The 16,438-nt window shown below is 46.7% G+C and overlaps 1 protein-coding gene and 1 long non-coding RNA gene across 2 annotated transcripts; one reads left to right on the forward strand and one right to left on the reverse strand.

The window, feature by feature from the left end:
* Positions 1-1,937: 1,937 nt before the first annotated feature.
* On the reverse strand, positions 1,938-4,255 carry LOC134739206 (uncharacterized). The gene is made up of 2 exons (XR_010125795.1): positions 3,531-4,255; positions 1,938-3,273 (listed from the first exon to the last, which is right to left on the reverse strand). It is a non-coding gene; the product is annotated as an uncharacterized LOC134739206 (long non-coding RNA).
* On the forward strand, positions 3,986-14,353 carry EIF2B5 (eukaryotic translation initiation factor 2B subunit epsilon). The gene is made up of 16 exons (XM_054481113.2): positions 3,986-4,574; positions 5,602-5,726; positions 6,610-6,795; positions 6,888-7,065; positions 7,156-7,236; positions 9,066-9,143; positions 9,405-9,717; positions 10,914-11,059; positions 11,282-11,423; positions 11,547-11,648; positions 11,820-11,927; positions 12,094-12,184; positions 12,484-12,607; positions 13,140-13,265; positions 13,638-13,748; positions 13,925-14,353. Exons 1-16 carry the CDS (start codon positions 4,380-4,382, stop codon positions 13,982-13,984), a joined length of 2,166 nt encoding a protein of 721 aa, XP_054337088.1. The 5' UTR covers positions 3,986-4,379; the 3' UTR covers positions 13,985-14,353.
* The last annotated feature ends 2,085 nt before the right edge of the window (positions 14,354-16,438 follow it).

Consider the following 16,438-nt stretch of genomic DNA (forward strand, 5'->3'; position numbering starts at 1 on the left):
CTGAGGCAGGAGAATTGCTTGAACCTGGGAGGCAGAGGTTGTAGTGAGCTGAGATCGTGCCACTGCACTCCAGCCTGGGTGACAGAGTGAGACTCCATCTCAAAAACAAACAAAAAAAAAAAAAGAAAAGAAAAATGAAAAAAAGTATGGCAATTTCTCAAAAAAAAATGTGGAATTACCATATGATACAGTAGTTCCATTTATTTCAGTGAAAACAGGGACTGGAACAGATATTTGTATGATCACGTTCGTAGTGGCATTATCCACAATAGCAAAAGGGGGAAGCAACCGAAGTGTCCATTGACAGATAAATGGATAAATAAAATGTGGTATCTACAGCCAATGGATTATCATTCAGCCTTTAAAAGGAAGGAAATTCTGAAACATGCAACAATATGGATGAACCTTGAGGACATTATGCTAAGTGAAATAAGGCACATACAAAAAAATAAATACTATGTGATTCCTCTTATATGAGGGACCTAGAGCAGTCAAATTCATAGAGACAGAAAGTGGCATGGTAGTTGCCAGGAGCTGGGCTGAGTGGGAAATGAGGATTATGTTTAATGGGTACAGAGTATCAGTTTTACAAAATGAAAAGAGTTCTGTGGGTGGATGGTGGTGATGGTAGCACAACAACTTGAACATAAGTAACACTACAGAATTGTATACTTAAAAATGGCTAACTTCTATCAATTTTCCATGCCAAGGTTAAAAAATTGTTAAGATGATAACTTTTATGTTTTGTTGTATTTTTACCATAATCTTTTAAAAACAGCCTCAGCCTTGGGAGAGTCAGGAATTACTTTTGTTTGTCTACAGTTGATCACATACTCAGTTACTGACTAGCAACAACCAGTCATTCATTCAACAAATATTTAGTGAGCATCTGCCATGTGCCAGTTACTCTTCTAGATACCTGGGCTATAGTAGTGAATAAAATAAACAGAAAGCCCACAGAGCTTATATTCTAAACTGATTTCATATTCAAGACTCATTTTGAAATCTAAATTCAGAGAAAGAACCAGAACTAGCCTGAGCAACACAGAAAGACCCCATTTCTACAAAAACTACAAAACTTAGGTGTGGTGGCAGGTGCCTGTTGTCCCAGCTACTCTGGAGGCTCAGGAAGAAGGACTGCTTGAGCCCAGGAGTTTGAGGCTGCAGTGAGCTATGATTGTGCTACTGTACTCCAGCCTGGGCAACAGAGCACAACCCTGTTTCTAAACAAAAAGAAAAAAAAGAAAAGAAAAAGAGGCTGGGTGCGGTGGCTCACACCTGTAATCCTAGCAGTTTGAGAGGCCAAGGCAGGTGGATCACCTGAAGTCAGGAGTTTGAGACCAGCCAGGCCAACATGGCGAAACCCCACCTTTATTAAAAATACAAAAATCAGCCAGCTGTGGTGGTGTAAGCCTGTAATCCCGGCTACTCAGGGGGGCCTAGGTAGGAAAATCGCTTAAACTCCGGAGGCGGAGGTTGCAGTGAGCCAAGATCGTGCCACTACACTCCAGCCTGGGCGACAGAGTGAGACTCTGTCTCAAAAAGAAAAAAAAAAAAAAAAAGAAAAAGAACCAGAACTGGCAGTTGACCAAATATATGAAAAAATGTTCAACCTCACTGAAATAGATAAATGCAAATTAAAACTACACTTATTTTCCTTTATAGATTGGCAGAAACTCCAAACTATTGACAAAATACTCTGTTGGTGAGGCTATGGGGAAACAGGCGCTCTCATGCATTGCTGGTGTAAGTGCAAAATGACACATTGTCCAGGGAGAGCAATTAAGCAGCATCTCCATGAGTTCCACCAGTGCCTCATCAGGCTTGCCAGTGAGTTAAACAATGTACCCTCTGCCATGGGAATTGCATCCAATTTGAACCAGTTATTCTAATTCAATAATAAATTCTAAGAAATAAATGCAAATTTATAAAGACTATATGTAGAAAGATATTTATTGCAGCATTATTTGTAATCGTAGAAACTGCAAAAAAAATCTGCAATGTTTCTCAAGAGAGAAATGGTTGGATAAACAATGGTATACTCGTGCTATGGAATATTATGGAATCATTGAAAATGGCTATGTTTGTCTACTTTCCCTCATATGTTAAATAAAAATCAAGTTGCAGACAAAATGCATAATCATCAAAATAGCTAATACATTACCTTCACAATGTGTCAATGCCTGTTCTAAGGGCTTTTCATATATTATTTCATTTAATTCTCACAAGAACTTTATGGGATAAGTATTATTATTATCCCGTTTCAAAGATGAAGAAGTCCAGGCATAGAGAGGCTGAGTAGCCCAAAGCTATCCAACTAGGGCCTGGAACCGAAGCCAGGCAGTCTGGCTCTGGCATACCAGCATATAACCATAATTATCTAAACATAATTCTGCGTTTGAATACATGTGGATATACACATATTATGTTTGAATATATATGTATGGGGGTGTGTGTGTGTGTGTGTGTGTGTAGGCACACACTCTAGCTCTAGTTCTAGATATATAAATTTAGGGAAGAAATGAATACCCATCAAATTATTAAGAATGGTTATGACTCTACAAATTGGATAGGATGAAAGAAGTAGGGAAAGGAATTTTTACTTCTTTATGTAGTGTGTGTAAGAGATTATGTATATGTGGTTTCCAATATATTTCAAGTAAGTTTTTAAACAACAACAACAAAAAACAGTTTGAGAGAGTCTTCCTGAAACTCGTCTATTAAAAGCATATCCATATAGCTACCAGTCTACAGAATTTTAAGACCTGGATTTACTATAAACACAAATGCCTTTCGGCAGCGGATTCACCACTTCCCAACTTCCCAAGGTTGCGGGAATCATTTAAAATAAATTCTGCAATCGGACCTACTTTCCATACCCAAACACCCCCCCCAAGAGTGTGTGTGTGTGTTTGTGTGTGTGTGTGTGTCCTATTTAATTCCTTCCCCCCTCCCCCATTTCTACCTCTGGATTTGTAGGGCAACTGAACACTCCTTTTCTACAACGTGCATTCATTTAATGGAAAACTTTTACTTAGTTGCCTTCAGCCTTTCCTTTTCTAGGACAAATCAAACGGTTTTCGTTCCGCACCCTAACAAGGCAAGAAATGACAGACTCCTCGGTCCCCCTAGGCGGACGCCGGAGCACGACGGGTCAAGTCGGAATCGCCACGTGGAAACAACTCTCAGCATCGCGAACTCCAAATCCCGACGTGCAACGCGGGGCGGGATGGGAACAGTTTGCAGGAACTGCAGAAGCCTGTGGCGTGGAACCTGGACAGGTCCCATGCAGAAAGGGCGCTATGCCTTACAGAAAAGCTCCTTGCCTCCCAAATGACGCCCAGTCTTCCTGCCCCGTTCCACCGCTTTCCCACGGCCCCGCCCCTCTGCAGAGTTGGTTTATTCCCCGCAGCCACCGCTTCTTTCCCCAAAGAGAAAAAGGTGCTGCTGCGCCCTTTCAAGCCTTGGACCTTTACGCCCGCACTTTCCTCTGCCCAGAAAGCTTACTGCTTAACTCCAGTACAACTTACTGGTGTGCCTGGATCCACCCCCGTCTCCACTCTGCTTAAGACACAGGAGGCTGATAGGCTGGAAGAATGAATAGATGACATAAAATAGTCATTGTTATCCCCACATAAGTTGGCAGCAAGATTGTGGAATTCTGCAGTCAGACAGATCGGGTTCCAATACCAGTTCTTCCACTTACTAGCTGGATAAACTTCCTTCGTCCTTCTGAGAGTTCAAGAAACGTTTGCTGAACGAATGAATAAGATGTTTTGCAGAGATAATGTTTGTATCGTGCCTGGCCCAAAATCAGCGCTCAATGGAATTAACTGGTCTCCCTACTATATGCCACCTTCTCTATTTATGCAGGTTCTGAGTTCCTCGCCGCGGGGGAACATCTGGCTCGGTTCTATCTCCCCAAGGCGCTGGGTTCCCATAAGTTTCTGGAATGAATACGGAGGGCTACATATTTCACTGTGCGCGGGGCGGGGAAACTGCTGGACGATTACAGATTCCGGATGGAGCTGGCCCCTTCGTGGCGACCACAAGTCCTATCACGCCGCAATAATCTCGGCTTGTTCACCTACAAATGAAGGCCGACGATACTTGCAGACCGAGTCTGACATCTATGGGACCCCACCCCTACCCTGCGCCTCCAGGGGCTGGGACAACCGCGACCCGTCCCCACTCCTCGCGCCTCTGGGATCAACCTCAGACCCCTGTGGGCTCCCGGGGAAGACGCATGCGCACTGCTCCCTCCTCGTCTCCTTCCCTTCGTTAATTAGTCCATCGCATTTCAAGTGCTGGATCCTTTTTGTCCCCTACTGCGTGCGGTGTCAGCTTCCTTGCGGAAGTGGTGACCGTGAGAGAAGAAGATGGCGGCCACTGTAGTGGCGCCGCCTGGTGTGGTGATTAGTCGGGCCAACAAGCGCAGCGGCTCGGGGCCGGGAGGCAGCGGTGGCGGGGGAGCCAGAGGGGCGGAGGAGGAACCGCCGCCGCCCCTACAAGCAGTTCTGGTGGCCGATAGCTTCGATCGCCGCTTCTTCCCCATCTCCAAGGACCAGCCTCGGGTGAGCGCCGCGCACGCGAGCAGCCAGAGGGCAGGAAGGGTGGCAGGGCTGGAGCAAGTTCTCCTTTCGGCTAACTACTATAGCATGCCCTTGAAGGACCTGTGTCTATGCTGTTATCCTAAAACCGGAGGCAGAGGGACTGTCTAAACCCTGATGACTGCTGACCAAGTTAGTGGCCGGCAGATTCGGGCATTCGTAATGCTGCCCACCTTGGGTTTGAAAGGAATGAAGAGAGCTAAATGTAGAAACAGCGCTTGAGAGAAGCCTTCACGCGGGGATTCAGTGCCCCTAGAAGAGGCTGCGCCGCTTTTAACCTTGCAGATGACGGTTGCTTAGGTGAAAAGAAACGACCTTTTGCCTCTGAAAGGGCGGTAATATGCCTTAAAAAGAGCAGGGTAGATCTCGGGCAGTGTACTTTTTTTTTCCTTCCGGGTTCTAATGATAGCCGGTGCTATCTGTCGAAAGGACAAAATGGGTTCAGTGGTTGATTGCCATCATCCCCCGAGTTGTCTAGACAATGGGGTATTGGACTCAGCTGGGTCGTTCAGCAGTCAGTTCAGAGAGAGGGAGCTGCATTGGATTTAAGGAAAATCCTCTCTAATTCCCTCGAAAAAGCCTAATGGCTGTTTATTTTTGAAAAGTGACGGGAGATGGCTAAACTCTGACACTTAGGGATCAAGGAAGGAAATCTTATGGGGAAGAAGGCCTTAGCAGTGCTTAAATTTATGGAAATATAATTGATTTCCAGTATTATCCTTTGCCAGCAGTGAACTGCCCTTCTGTCACAGCTCTGTGTCTGATACAAGGCACATAGATTCTGTACTTACCATCCCCAAATTGCAACGTCTCAGACTCAGGCTTAGAGCATCGCATGAACATCAAAGGCAGGAACCTGTTTATCTTTGAATTGGAAAGATACAGCAAAATTACACTGTTTGGAAACACTAATAGAGGAGTGAAAATTGTTGCAGTGGGGTACCCAAAGGGATTGGAGACCTCAAGTTTTTTTTCATCTTGTGTCCTTCAGGTCCTCTTGCCCCTGGCCAACGTGGCATTAATCGACTACACTCTGGAATTCCTGACTGCCACGGGTGTACAGGAAACATTTGTCTTTTGTTGCTGGAAAGCTGCTCAAATCAAAGAACATTTACTGTAAGGCCCTGCAACTTTTCTTTCCATGTTTCGCCATCTTTTTCCAGTTTTTTTCAGGATGAATGTAACTAAGGGGAAATGTGAGAGGGGAAAAATGTGTCTACTTAGATGTCATTGTAAGTTCTAAGGGTATTTTCTAGGCTTATCAGGAGGTGAGCAGCTGAAACTTTGTATCTGTCTGTCTTGGGTTTTCTGTGACAAAGATTAAAGAATAAACTTGGGTTTTTTCTGAATCTCATTATAAAGTTTGGTCTCAGTGGACTTTGCTTTTATTTAATGGCCTCAGTATGGAAGTTACAACGATAACATCTTTGTTTGCCCACTGAGTTTCTAAATCTTGTTTGTTCTCACCTTCAAGGATATAAATGAGCTCCTTGTCATCTTTGTATTCCCACTGCCTAGCTCAGTCCCAAGCATATAGTGAGCACTTACATGTTTGTTGAAATCTTGAAAACTAGGGAATCGCATTGCTTATGGAAGTCCAGGATATAAAGACTAGGACATTAGCATGGTCTCCATCAGACAGTTCCTAAATGTTATATGGATTGCAGAAGGGGAAAGCTGACATGAAGTGTGTTCCCGGGCTACTTTGTGTACCCTAGGCTTCAGCAGGATTTTGAGTTCAAATTGATGTTTAGGGACAAGGGGTCAAGGTATGGAGAGGAAATAACCATGTTTCCTAACCCATAAAACAAGACTGGTGACACAGGATGCTGAAAGCATTCATTATAGTTCATAATTCTCTTTGAAGTTGAAGACACTGGCAAGAACCCAAAAAAGCCATCGAGAAGGACTGTGAATGCTGAATGGGGGTGGAAAAATAGGGAAGGCTCAAATGATCTTTATGCTTGATACACTCATTCCCTAACCTCCCTTCCTTTAGGAAGTCCAAGTGGTGCCGCCCTACATCTCTCAATGTGGTTCGAATAATTACATCAGAGCTCTATCGATCACTGGGAGATGTCCTCCGTGATGTTGATGCCAAGGCCTTGGTGCGCTCTGACTTCCTTCTGGTGTATGGGGATGTCATCTCAAACATCAATATCACCAGAGCCCTTGAGGAACACAGGTCAGGATGGGAAAATGACAGAAACAAGGGTTAAAGACCAGCAGAGCCCTGAGACTGCTTTTTTGCAGTTCTCTCCCTCCTATCCTTTATAGGTTGAGACGGAAGCTAGAAAAAAATGTTTCTGTGATGACGATGATCTTCAAGGAGTCATCCCCCAGCCACCCAACTCGTTGCCACGAAGACAATGTGGTAGTGGCTGTGGATAGTACCACAAACAGGGTTCTCCATTTTCAGAAGACCCAGGGTCTCCGGCGTTTTTCATTTCCTCTGGTGTGTGGATATCTGGGGTCCTTTGAGGTGGGGAAGTGACAGGCTTCAGTGGGAGAAACAAATTAAAGTCTTTGTAACTTCTCCCCACAGAGCCTGTTTCAGGGCAGTAGTGATGGAGTGGAGGTTCGATATGATTTACTGGATTGTCATATCAGCATCTGTTCTCCTCAGGTGAGCTCTTTAGGGCTGGGGCTGCACACCCAAAGAGTAGAACTCTGTGGGTCTGTTATTGCCCCCTTAGAAGGCCAGGGTATATTTCTTCTCCCTGTTTATTTTCATTATTTTTATTTTTATTTTTTGAGACAGAGTCTCGCTCTGTTGCCCAGGCTGGAGTACAGTGGTGTGAACCCAGCTCACTGCAAACTCTGCCTTCTAGGTTCAAGTGATTCTCCTGCCTCAGCCTCCTGAGTAGCTGGGATTACAGGCACACACCACCATGCCTGGCTAATTTTTGTATTTTTAGTAGAGATGGGGTTTCACCATTTTGGCCAGGCTGGTCTCGAACTCCTGGTCTCAAGTGATCTACCTGTCTCAGCCTCCCAAAGTGCTGGGATTACAGGCATGAGCCACCACACCTGGCCTTATTTTCATTTTTATTTATCTATATTTTTTGAAACAGGGTCTCACTCTGTGGCCCAGGCTGGAGCACAGTGGCACCATGACTGCTCACTGCAGCTTCAACCTCCCGGGTTCAAGGGAACCTCCTGCCTCAGCCTCCTGAGTAGATGGAACCATAGGCATGCACTACCACTAATTTTTGTACTTTTTTGTAGAGACGGGGTTTTGCCATGTTGTCCGGCCTGGTCACGAACTCCTGAGCTCAAGCAATCTGACCACCTCGGCCTTCCAAATGCTGGGATTACAGGCATGAGCCACCACAGTTTTTTGTTGTTGTTGTTGTTATTGTTGTTTTGAGACGGAGCCTCGCTCTGTCGCCCAGGCTGGAGTGCAGTGGCACGATCTCAGCTCACTGCAGCCTCCATCTCCTGGGTTCCAGTGATTCTCCTGCCTTAGCCTCTCAAGTAGCTGGGACTACAGGTACGCGCCACCACACCCGGCTATTTTTTGTATTTTTCAGTAGAGATGGGGTTTCACCATATTGGCCAGGCTGGTCTCTAACTCCTGACCTCAGGTGATCCTCCCGCCTTGGCCTCCCAAAGTGCTGCAATTACAGGCGTGAGCCACCGCACCCAGCCTTTTTTTTTTTTTTTTTTTTTTGAGTCAGAGTTTCGCTCTTGTTGCGCAGGCTGGATGCAATGGTGCGATCTCAGCTCACCGCAACCTCTGCCTCCCGGGTTCAAGCAATTCTCCTGCCTCAGCCTCCCAAGTAGCTGGGATTACAGGCATGTGCCACCATGCCCAGCTAATTTTTGTATTTTTAGTAGAGATGAGGTTTTACCATGTTGGTCAGGCTGGTCTCGAACTCCCAACCTCAGGTGATCCGCCTGCCTCGGCCTTCCAAAGTGCTGGCATTACGGGTGTGAGCCACTGCACCTGGCCTTTTTTTTTTTTTTAAGAATCTATTGTAAAGCAAAGATCTTGTCTCCAGTATCCCATTGGGAGTCTCTTTGGAATTCTGGTCCATGTCCAGCTGTCATAGGGTTTGCCAGGTCTCTGGGGGATTATCTGTGCTCCTAGAGAATAGTACTTAATCCTGGCCAAGCACAGTGGCTCATGCTTGTAATCCCAGCACTTTGGGAGGCCAAGGTGAGTGGATCATGAGGTCAGGAGTTCAAGACCAGCCTGGCCAACACAGTGAAATCCTGTCTCTACCAAAAAAAAAAAAAAATACAAAAATTAGCTGGGCATGGTGGCGGACGCTTGTAATCCCAGCTACTTGGGAGGCTGAGGCACGAGAATCACTTGAACCCAGGAGGCGGAGTTTGCAGTGAGCCGAGATCATGCAACTGCACTCCAGCCTGGGCAACAGAGCTAGACTCATCTCAAAAAAAAAAAAAGAATAGTACTTAATTCTAGGCCACTCCACTTCCCTTCCACAGGTGGCGCAACTCTTTACAGACAACTTTGACTACCAAACTCGAGATGACTTTGTGCGAGGTCTCTTAGTGAATGAGGAGGTGAGAAAAGTCTTCCAATGCGTTTTTAGGAGAGAGGAGAAGGCTATGATTGTATCTCATGCTGGTAACTTTTGATCCTTTTTTGTATTTTATTGAGGCTTAGGAGGGAGGAAAAGCAGGGGGCAGGAGGAACAGTACACAAAGACTCTTCTTTGTGGCAGTGAGAGGCAGAGGGGAACTTACAAGGATTAGAAAAGTTGTACTTGGGGGCATTCTTCCTGTCTTTCTTGCTTAGGTGACCTCCCTTTCCTTCTCATTCAGATCCTAGGGAACCAGATCCACATGCACGTAACAGCTAAGGAATATGGTGCCCGTGTCTCCAACCTACACATGTACTCAGCTGTCTGTGCTGACGTCATCCGCCGATGGGCCTACCCTCTCACCCCAGAGGCGAACTTCACTGACAGCACCACCCAGAGCTGCACTCATTCCCGGCACAACATCTACCGAGGGCCTGAGGTCAGCTTGGGCCATGGCAGCATCCTAGAGGAAAATGTGCTCCTGGGCTCTGGCACTGTCATTGGCAGCAATTGCTTTATCACCAACAGTGTCATTGGCCCCGGCTGCCACATTGGTGAGCACAGGTGGGGAATCAAGCCAACTATCCTAGGAACAGGAACCTGGGGGCGCCATGTCTCCAGAAACACAAGGGATGGCTACACAAGGGACAGTCCCTGGGAATAAGGAACTAGAGTGGCTACCTCAGGAAAGGAGGAAACAGCGATTTGAAAACAGCGATACCTTAATTTGTGGCCTGTGAGCCTCTCATTGGATGACTCTTCACATTCCAGGGTACGCTGTAGTCACATTCAGGAGCAAGTAGATAATTAACATGCAGTAACAACATCTATTTAGCGCATTACAGTTTACAAAGGGCTTTTATATACATTGTTTCATTTAATCCTCATAATTTACAAATAAACAGGCTCAACAAGATTTTCTTGCCCAAGGTCATTGGTAATAATGGTGGGATCTGAATCTGGGTATTCTGATTGTAAGTCCAGTGTTCTTTTGAGTCTACCATAACTGCCTGGTTGGCCTCTTGGTAACTCATTTTGGTTGCAGGAATGTGATGCTTCTAATAGTACTGCCCCTTTCCAAGAACAACAGTAAGGCTCGGATTGTAGGGGCTGAGCGTGGTGGCTCATGCTTGTAATCCCAGCACATTGGGAAGCCATGGTGGGAGGATCGCTTGAGCCCAGGAGTTCAAGACCAGCCTGGGCAACATGGCGACACCCCTTCTCTACAAATGATACAAAAATTAGCCGGGCGTGATGGCACGTGCCTGTAATCTCAGCTATTCGGGAGGCTGAGGCAGGAGGATTACCTGAGCCCAGAGGTCGAGGGTGCAGTGAGTCATGATCATACTACTGCACTCCAGCCTGGGTGACAGAGTGAGACCGTGTCTCGAAAGAAACAAAAGACTTGGTTTCTAAAATGTACCAGAAGAGGTAAAATTATTTGGTTCTGCTTATAGACGTGGATATGATTCTAATAAGGTTTTTGAGTTCAGAGGGTCCCCAGAAATCCTGAAGATTCTCGGGTTCTTAAGCCCTGTGTGTAGTCTATAATTGTTGTAAACTTGGTGAAGTATCTTCTCTTCTCAGGCCTGGGCTTAGGGGGTGAGTGGGTGTTTCTGGTGACTTGCGGGATGGGGAATGAGAGCTAGGTGGGAGCTGTGCTGGTGTCAGTCAGCCCTGTCCTCTATGAAGGGCTCTGCTCTGCGGTTGGAACCCTTAGTGACCCAGAGGTCTTCCCATCCTGAGCCAGGTGATAACGTGGTACTGGACCAGACCTACCTGTGGCAGGGTGTTCGAGTGGCGGCTGGAGCACAGATCCATCAGTCTCTGCTTTGTGACAATGCTGAGGTCAAGGAACGAGTGACACTGAAACCACGCTGTGTCCTCACTTCCCAGGTGAGACCTGATCTATACCGTGCACAGGCCCTGAATTGCATGGCAGTCACACTGAGCCAGAAGGGGCATTATTTCCACCCATAATCCTGTCTGAGTTGAGAGAACAAATCCAGTGGTTTCATTTGCCGTCTAGCCTTAGTTAAAAAAAAAAAAAAAGTTGGTCTCATTATCAGGATGCACTTTTCCTCCACACCCTAATGGTTCTGTGTTTTTTTCCCCTAGGTGGTCGTGGGCCCAAACATCACGCTGCCTGAGGGCTCGGTGATCTCTTTGCATGCTCCAGATGCAGAGGAAGATGAAGATGATGGCGAGTTCAGTGATGACTCTGGGGCTGACCAAGAAAAGGACAAAGTGAAGATGAAAGGTGTGAGACTCGACAGCTGTGGGGCATCTGTGTGTCTCGCTGCCTCATAGAAGAACCAGTGTTTCCTCCTGGAGGGATTGGTGCTTCCGCCGGGCCCTCTCTATAGATCATTGCCTTTTCCAGGTTACAATCCAGCAGAAGTAGGAGCTGCTGGCAAGGGCTACCTCTGGAAAGCTGCAGGCATGAATGTGGAGGAAGAGGAGGAACTGCAGCAGAATCTGTGGGGTGAGCTAGGCCTGATGCCTGCCCTTCTCCTCCTGAATCGGAATATTTTGAAGGATAATGAATACTTCAGAGTCACATTACTTATTCACTCCTTTATTCATGCAGACAGGGCAGGTATATTGCTGTCAATGACTCTTTTTTTCTTTTTCCTCACCCATTATGGCTTCTCAGGACTCAAGATCAACATGGAAGAAGAGAGTGAAAGTGAAAGTGAGCAAAGTATGGATTCTGAGGAGCCGGACAGCCGGGGAGGCTCCCCTCAGATGGATGACATCAAAGGTGAGTGGCCAGGGGACAAATGCACTGGACCAGTTTATTCTCTGCCTGGATCAACTAGCCAGAGGCTTATGTTCCTCAGAAAGGGTTTGGTATCAAGTCAAGACTAGATGACTTAGACCATTCTGAATGATGTTGGCCCATGAACTTATTCTTGCTTTGATTTCAGTGTTCCAGAATGAAGTTTTAGGAACACTACAGCGGGGCAAAGAGGAGAACATTTCTTGTGACAATCTGGTCCTGGAAATCAACTCTCTCAAGTAAGAGCAGCCCCTCCCTGTTCTCCTCGGGGTGATCCCAGGAAGGTAGAGGCTTTCTCGTAAGTGTTTTGTCTCCAAATAGGAACCTATTCCTTTGACATCCCAAATGGAAAGACCAGTAGTATTTGGAGCAAGGAGAGCATTATTAAATTCTAGCCTCAGCATAGACTTCCTCCTTCCTAAACCCTCCCCTTCCGTATTGTTCCATCCAAATTCCTCTCCAATGTCTATCAAAGTCATAGTTCTAAGCCTGCTGAAAGGCCAGTGAAGGCCCTGGTGTCACCCCAGTCTCCCCACAGGTATGCGTATAACATAAGTCTAAAGGAGGTGATGCAGGTACTGAGCCACGTGGTCCTGGAGTTCCCCCTGCAACAGATGGATTTCCCGCTTGACTCAAGCCGCTACTGTGCCCTGCTGCTTCCTGTGAGCAAAGATTGGAGCTGAGTACAAGGGTTTGGGTACAGGCAAAGGAAATCAGGAGTAGACTGTCTTGTTGTATTGGGTGTATGTCACTTCTGGTTCCTTTCTCCTTGCCTCTGGAAGCTGGCTGGGCTCTAGAGCAGCCTTGGCTGGTTCAGAGGGGTCAGGTTGACTTCAATACTGACTGGCCTTTGAGACGCCAGGACTCATACCATCCTAGGCCCACAAAGGTATACTCAGAATGGACCTGGACATTCAGACTCTATGGCAGCAATTTGACCCAACACAAGATCAGCCTCTGGGGTGGGAATAGGTATTTTGAGGCAGCCTATAGCATCTGATCCCCTCTCACCTTCCCTAAGGAATCTCTTTTTCCCAAACCCTGTCAACAACTCCCAAGTCCCTCTGACATAATTCCACAGAACCTGTATCATCTCCCTCTTGTCCACCCATGTCATTAATATGGATTTGCTTGGATGTCCATGTATGGGTGAATGCTCAGGAATATATTGCAGCTCCCTTCTTTCTTCCATAGCTGCTCAAGGCCTGGAGCCCTGTTTTTAGGAACTACATAAAGCGTGCAGCCGACCATTTGGAAGCGTTAGCAGCCATTGAGGACTTCTTCCTAGAGCATGAAGCTCTTGGTATTTCCATGGCCAAGGTGAATACGACCTCAAGCCCCATTCTTCTGCACTTGCTTTCAAACGAGGGTTTCTGACCCCCTTGGGAGACATAAAATAGAAGCTAATGTGAATCCAGTATGGACCATCCACTCCCAATATGCTTATTGCTGGAATAGTACAGCTTGGAGCCGGGCTAGTAAGGTAGCCATCTGGGGGGTGGTCTGAAAATGTGCAAAGCTCTCCCCAGCAATAGTTCCAGAAGTTAGACCTGCCCCAGGAGCAGAGCAAACAGCTCACTCTTGTCCGTTTTGGAGGAGGCTACTCAGTGCATAGAGGGATCTGAGGGCCTGGTAGAATATCCTGCTGGACTCTCCAAGGCCCTTGAGGTCCCCTTTATTGGCCTTTTGCAGGTACTGATGGCTTTTTACCAGCTGGAGATCCTGGCTGAGGAAACAATTCTGAGCTGGTTCAGCCAAAGAGATACAACTGACAAGGGCCGGCAGTTGCGCAAGAATCAACAGGTGTGTCAGGCTGCCCTCCTCTCGCCAAGATGGTTATCTCATTCCCAGGTCCTGGCCCCTAGACTCTAGGGTGGTTGGTTTCTGGGGCTCTGGTTGTTAGAGCTGTTTATCTGCCGAGGGGAGCAGGACAGTTATGTGCACCTCCCCCAGCCGATCTCTCCTCTGCTTCCTTACAGCTGCAGAGGTTCATCCAGTGGCTAAAAGAGGCAGAAGAGGAGTCATCTGAAGATGACTGAAGTCACACTGCCTGCTCCTTTGGGTGTGATTGAGTGACCTCCTGGCTCCTGGGCTGAGACAAGTGAGGAACTAGCTGCAGAGGGATGAGTGACCACCATCCAGGTTGAGACTGAAAGGAGCAGAGGCTGGAACTACAGTATTCTTTCCCCTGCTAGCAACCATGTGCCTCCCATCCTGACTGTGGAGTTGGGATGTGGGAAGTGGGGCTGAAACAAAGCTTCTGCCGAGGGAGGAGCTAAGCAGGCCCTGCAGTTGGAGGAAGGCCAGAGGAACAGCTTTGTGCTCCGGCTTTCCCTCAGGGAACAGCAGAGAGCAGTTGGCTCGCTCTGCTGCTTGTATATGTTAATATTAAAAGAGAGAGTGGTGTATTTGGTTTGTCTCCATCCCTGACTAATCAGCCAGTGAAATATGTGACCAGAGTCACATGATAGCCTTTCCTTAACACCTGGGGGAGAGGGAGGACAGGGGTGTTCCAGCCACTAGGTGGTACTGTGGTACCTTACTAATTAACCTTTCCCATGTCTCATAGGTAGTGGAGGGCCGAGGTTCTTTTCCAGCCTCTGTGGACCAACTTGTGATCCTGGGGGGGTGTGCCTAACCTCGTTTCCATAGAGTCTCATTTTGAACGCTTTTCTGCCAGAGGGTTATGTTGCCAACCATATGTAAAGCCCATTAGACATGCCAGTTCCTCTCACATGCCTTTTCCAGTTGACCTAGTACTCGTTCTGTCAGGAAGCTGGGCCATTCTTCATCAGAAATAAGGAAATCAGCTCAAGATCACATGACTCTTGAGGGGTAAAGCTAAGGACTTGACCCTCAGAATCCAGAACTCTGTCCTTCAGCATATTGTGTTTCAGTGAAGGGGAAATTGGCCCCACAGACAAATACAACCCAGAGCCAGTAATGCAGGTCCCAAGAACACAGGAAGGCCCTGTGAAGGGTGCTTTCCCTTGAGAGTGTTTACTATGTGACAGGCAAGTAGTTTTCACATATTGTTTCATTTAATCCTCACATGAGCCCTATGAAGTCTTATCCCCATTTTCAGATAAGGTGCCTGAAGCTCACAGAGCTTCCCTAACTAGTAACTGACAGAGCCAGGTGTGATATTGGACTCTCGACCTGGATCTTGTCACTTTGCTGTATTGCTTTAACCTCAACCAAAAGAGACATGCCTTTCTGTCTTTTCTTTTTGAGTTCCTTGTCTTCATATAGAGTGAGTCAACAATTTTGGCTGCATGCAGTGGCTCACGCCTGTAATCCCAGCACCTTGGGAGGCTGAGGCAGGCGGATCACCTGAGGTCAAGAGTTTGAGACCAACATGGCGAAACCCCATCTCTACAAAAATACAAAAATTAGCTGGGCATTGTGGTGGGCGCCTGAAATACCAGCTACTCAGGAGGCTGAAGCAGGGAGAATTGCTTGAACCTGGGAGGTGCAGGGTGCAGTGAGCCGAGATCGTGCCACTGCACTCCAGCCTTGGTGATGGAGCGAGACTCTGCCTCAAAAAAATGTAATAATAATAATAATTTCCTTTAGTGGTACTTAAATTATGGCTAATGTGACTGTCGTAACAAGTGATGCTCTACCCCCCATCCCTACCGTCCCAGACGTTACAGAACAAATGGTTGCCTTTATTCATTTTAGTTGGGTAGAAAGACATAAACTGGCCTAGGCGCGGTGGCTTACACCTGTAATCCCAGCACTTTGGGAGGCTGAGGCGGGCAGATCAGTTGAGGTCAGGAGTTTGAGACAAGCCTGGCCAACATGGTGAAACCCTGTCTCTACTAAAAATACAAAAATTAGCTGGGCGTGGTGGCAGGTGCCTGTAATCTCAGCTGCTCGAGAGGCTGAGGCAGGAGAATCACTTGAACCCAAGAGGCGGAGGTTGCAGTGAGCTGAGATCACTCTATTGCAATTCCAGCCTGGGTGACAAGTGAAACTCTGTCTCAAAAAAAAAGGTATAAACTGAGGATGGGCTGACTGAAGTCAGCTTGGGGGTATGAAGGCATCACTGGAAAAGGAAAAGACAGGCTGGCCAGGGTTTGGCTTAATTTTCTAGTAAATCTCAGTTTCTGTCTTGTTAGGTATAGGATCTAGTGTCTAGTATGAAGATTCTGGCATTATGGCATGGACCTAGCACAGTGAGGTCTGTATCTGTAACGAATGTATAGCAGAAATCAGAAGTAGTCTACAGAGCTTTTTCAGAAAGAGAGATTACTTCCAGTTAGGGTGATTAGGGAAGGCTTTACAGAAATTTGATGTTGGAGTGGCCTAAAAAATAGAAGAGGCTGGAAGGATGCATTAAAAGCAAAACAAAAACTTTCCAGTTAAATACAGAAAATTAAACACGAGCTTTTATGCCCCCTCCAAAAATTCAATTGAAATACCATTAAAGGAATTATTTTAAAAAGGCACGTGCTGGCTGGGCTCAGTGGCTCACACCTGTAATCCCA

Source organism: Pongo pygmaeus, chromosome 2, assembly GCF_028885625.2.
Source record: "Pongo pygmaeus isolate AG05252 chromosome 2, NHGRI_mPonPyg2-v2.0_pri, whole genome shotgun sequence".
Classification (NCBI taxonomy): domain Eukaryota; kingdom Metazoa; phylum Chordata; class Mammalia; order Primates; family Hominidae; genus Pongo; species Pongo pygmaeus.

Excerpts from the sequence above, each read along its gene's own strand:
- EIF2B5 (XM_054481113.2), top strand. The coding sequence starts at position 4,380 with ATGGCGGCCACTGTAGTGGCGCCGCCTGGTGTGGTGATTAGTCGGGCC. Across the intron at positions 11,928-12,093 it reads TCAGATGGATGACATCAAAG|TGTTCCAGAATGAAGTTTTA; the intron begins GTGAGTGGCCAG and ends CTTTGATTTCAG. Across the intron at positions 13,749-13,924 it reads AGTTGCGCAAGAATCAACAG|CTGCAGAGGTTCATCCAGTG; the intron begins GTGTGTCAGGCT and ends GCTTCCTTACAG.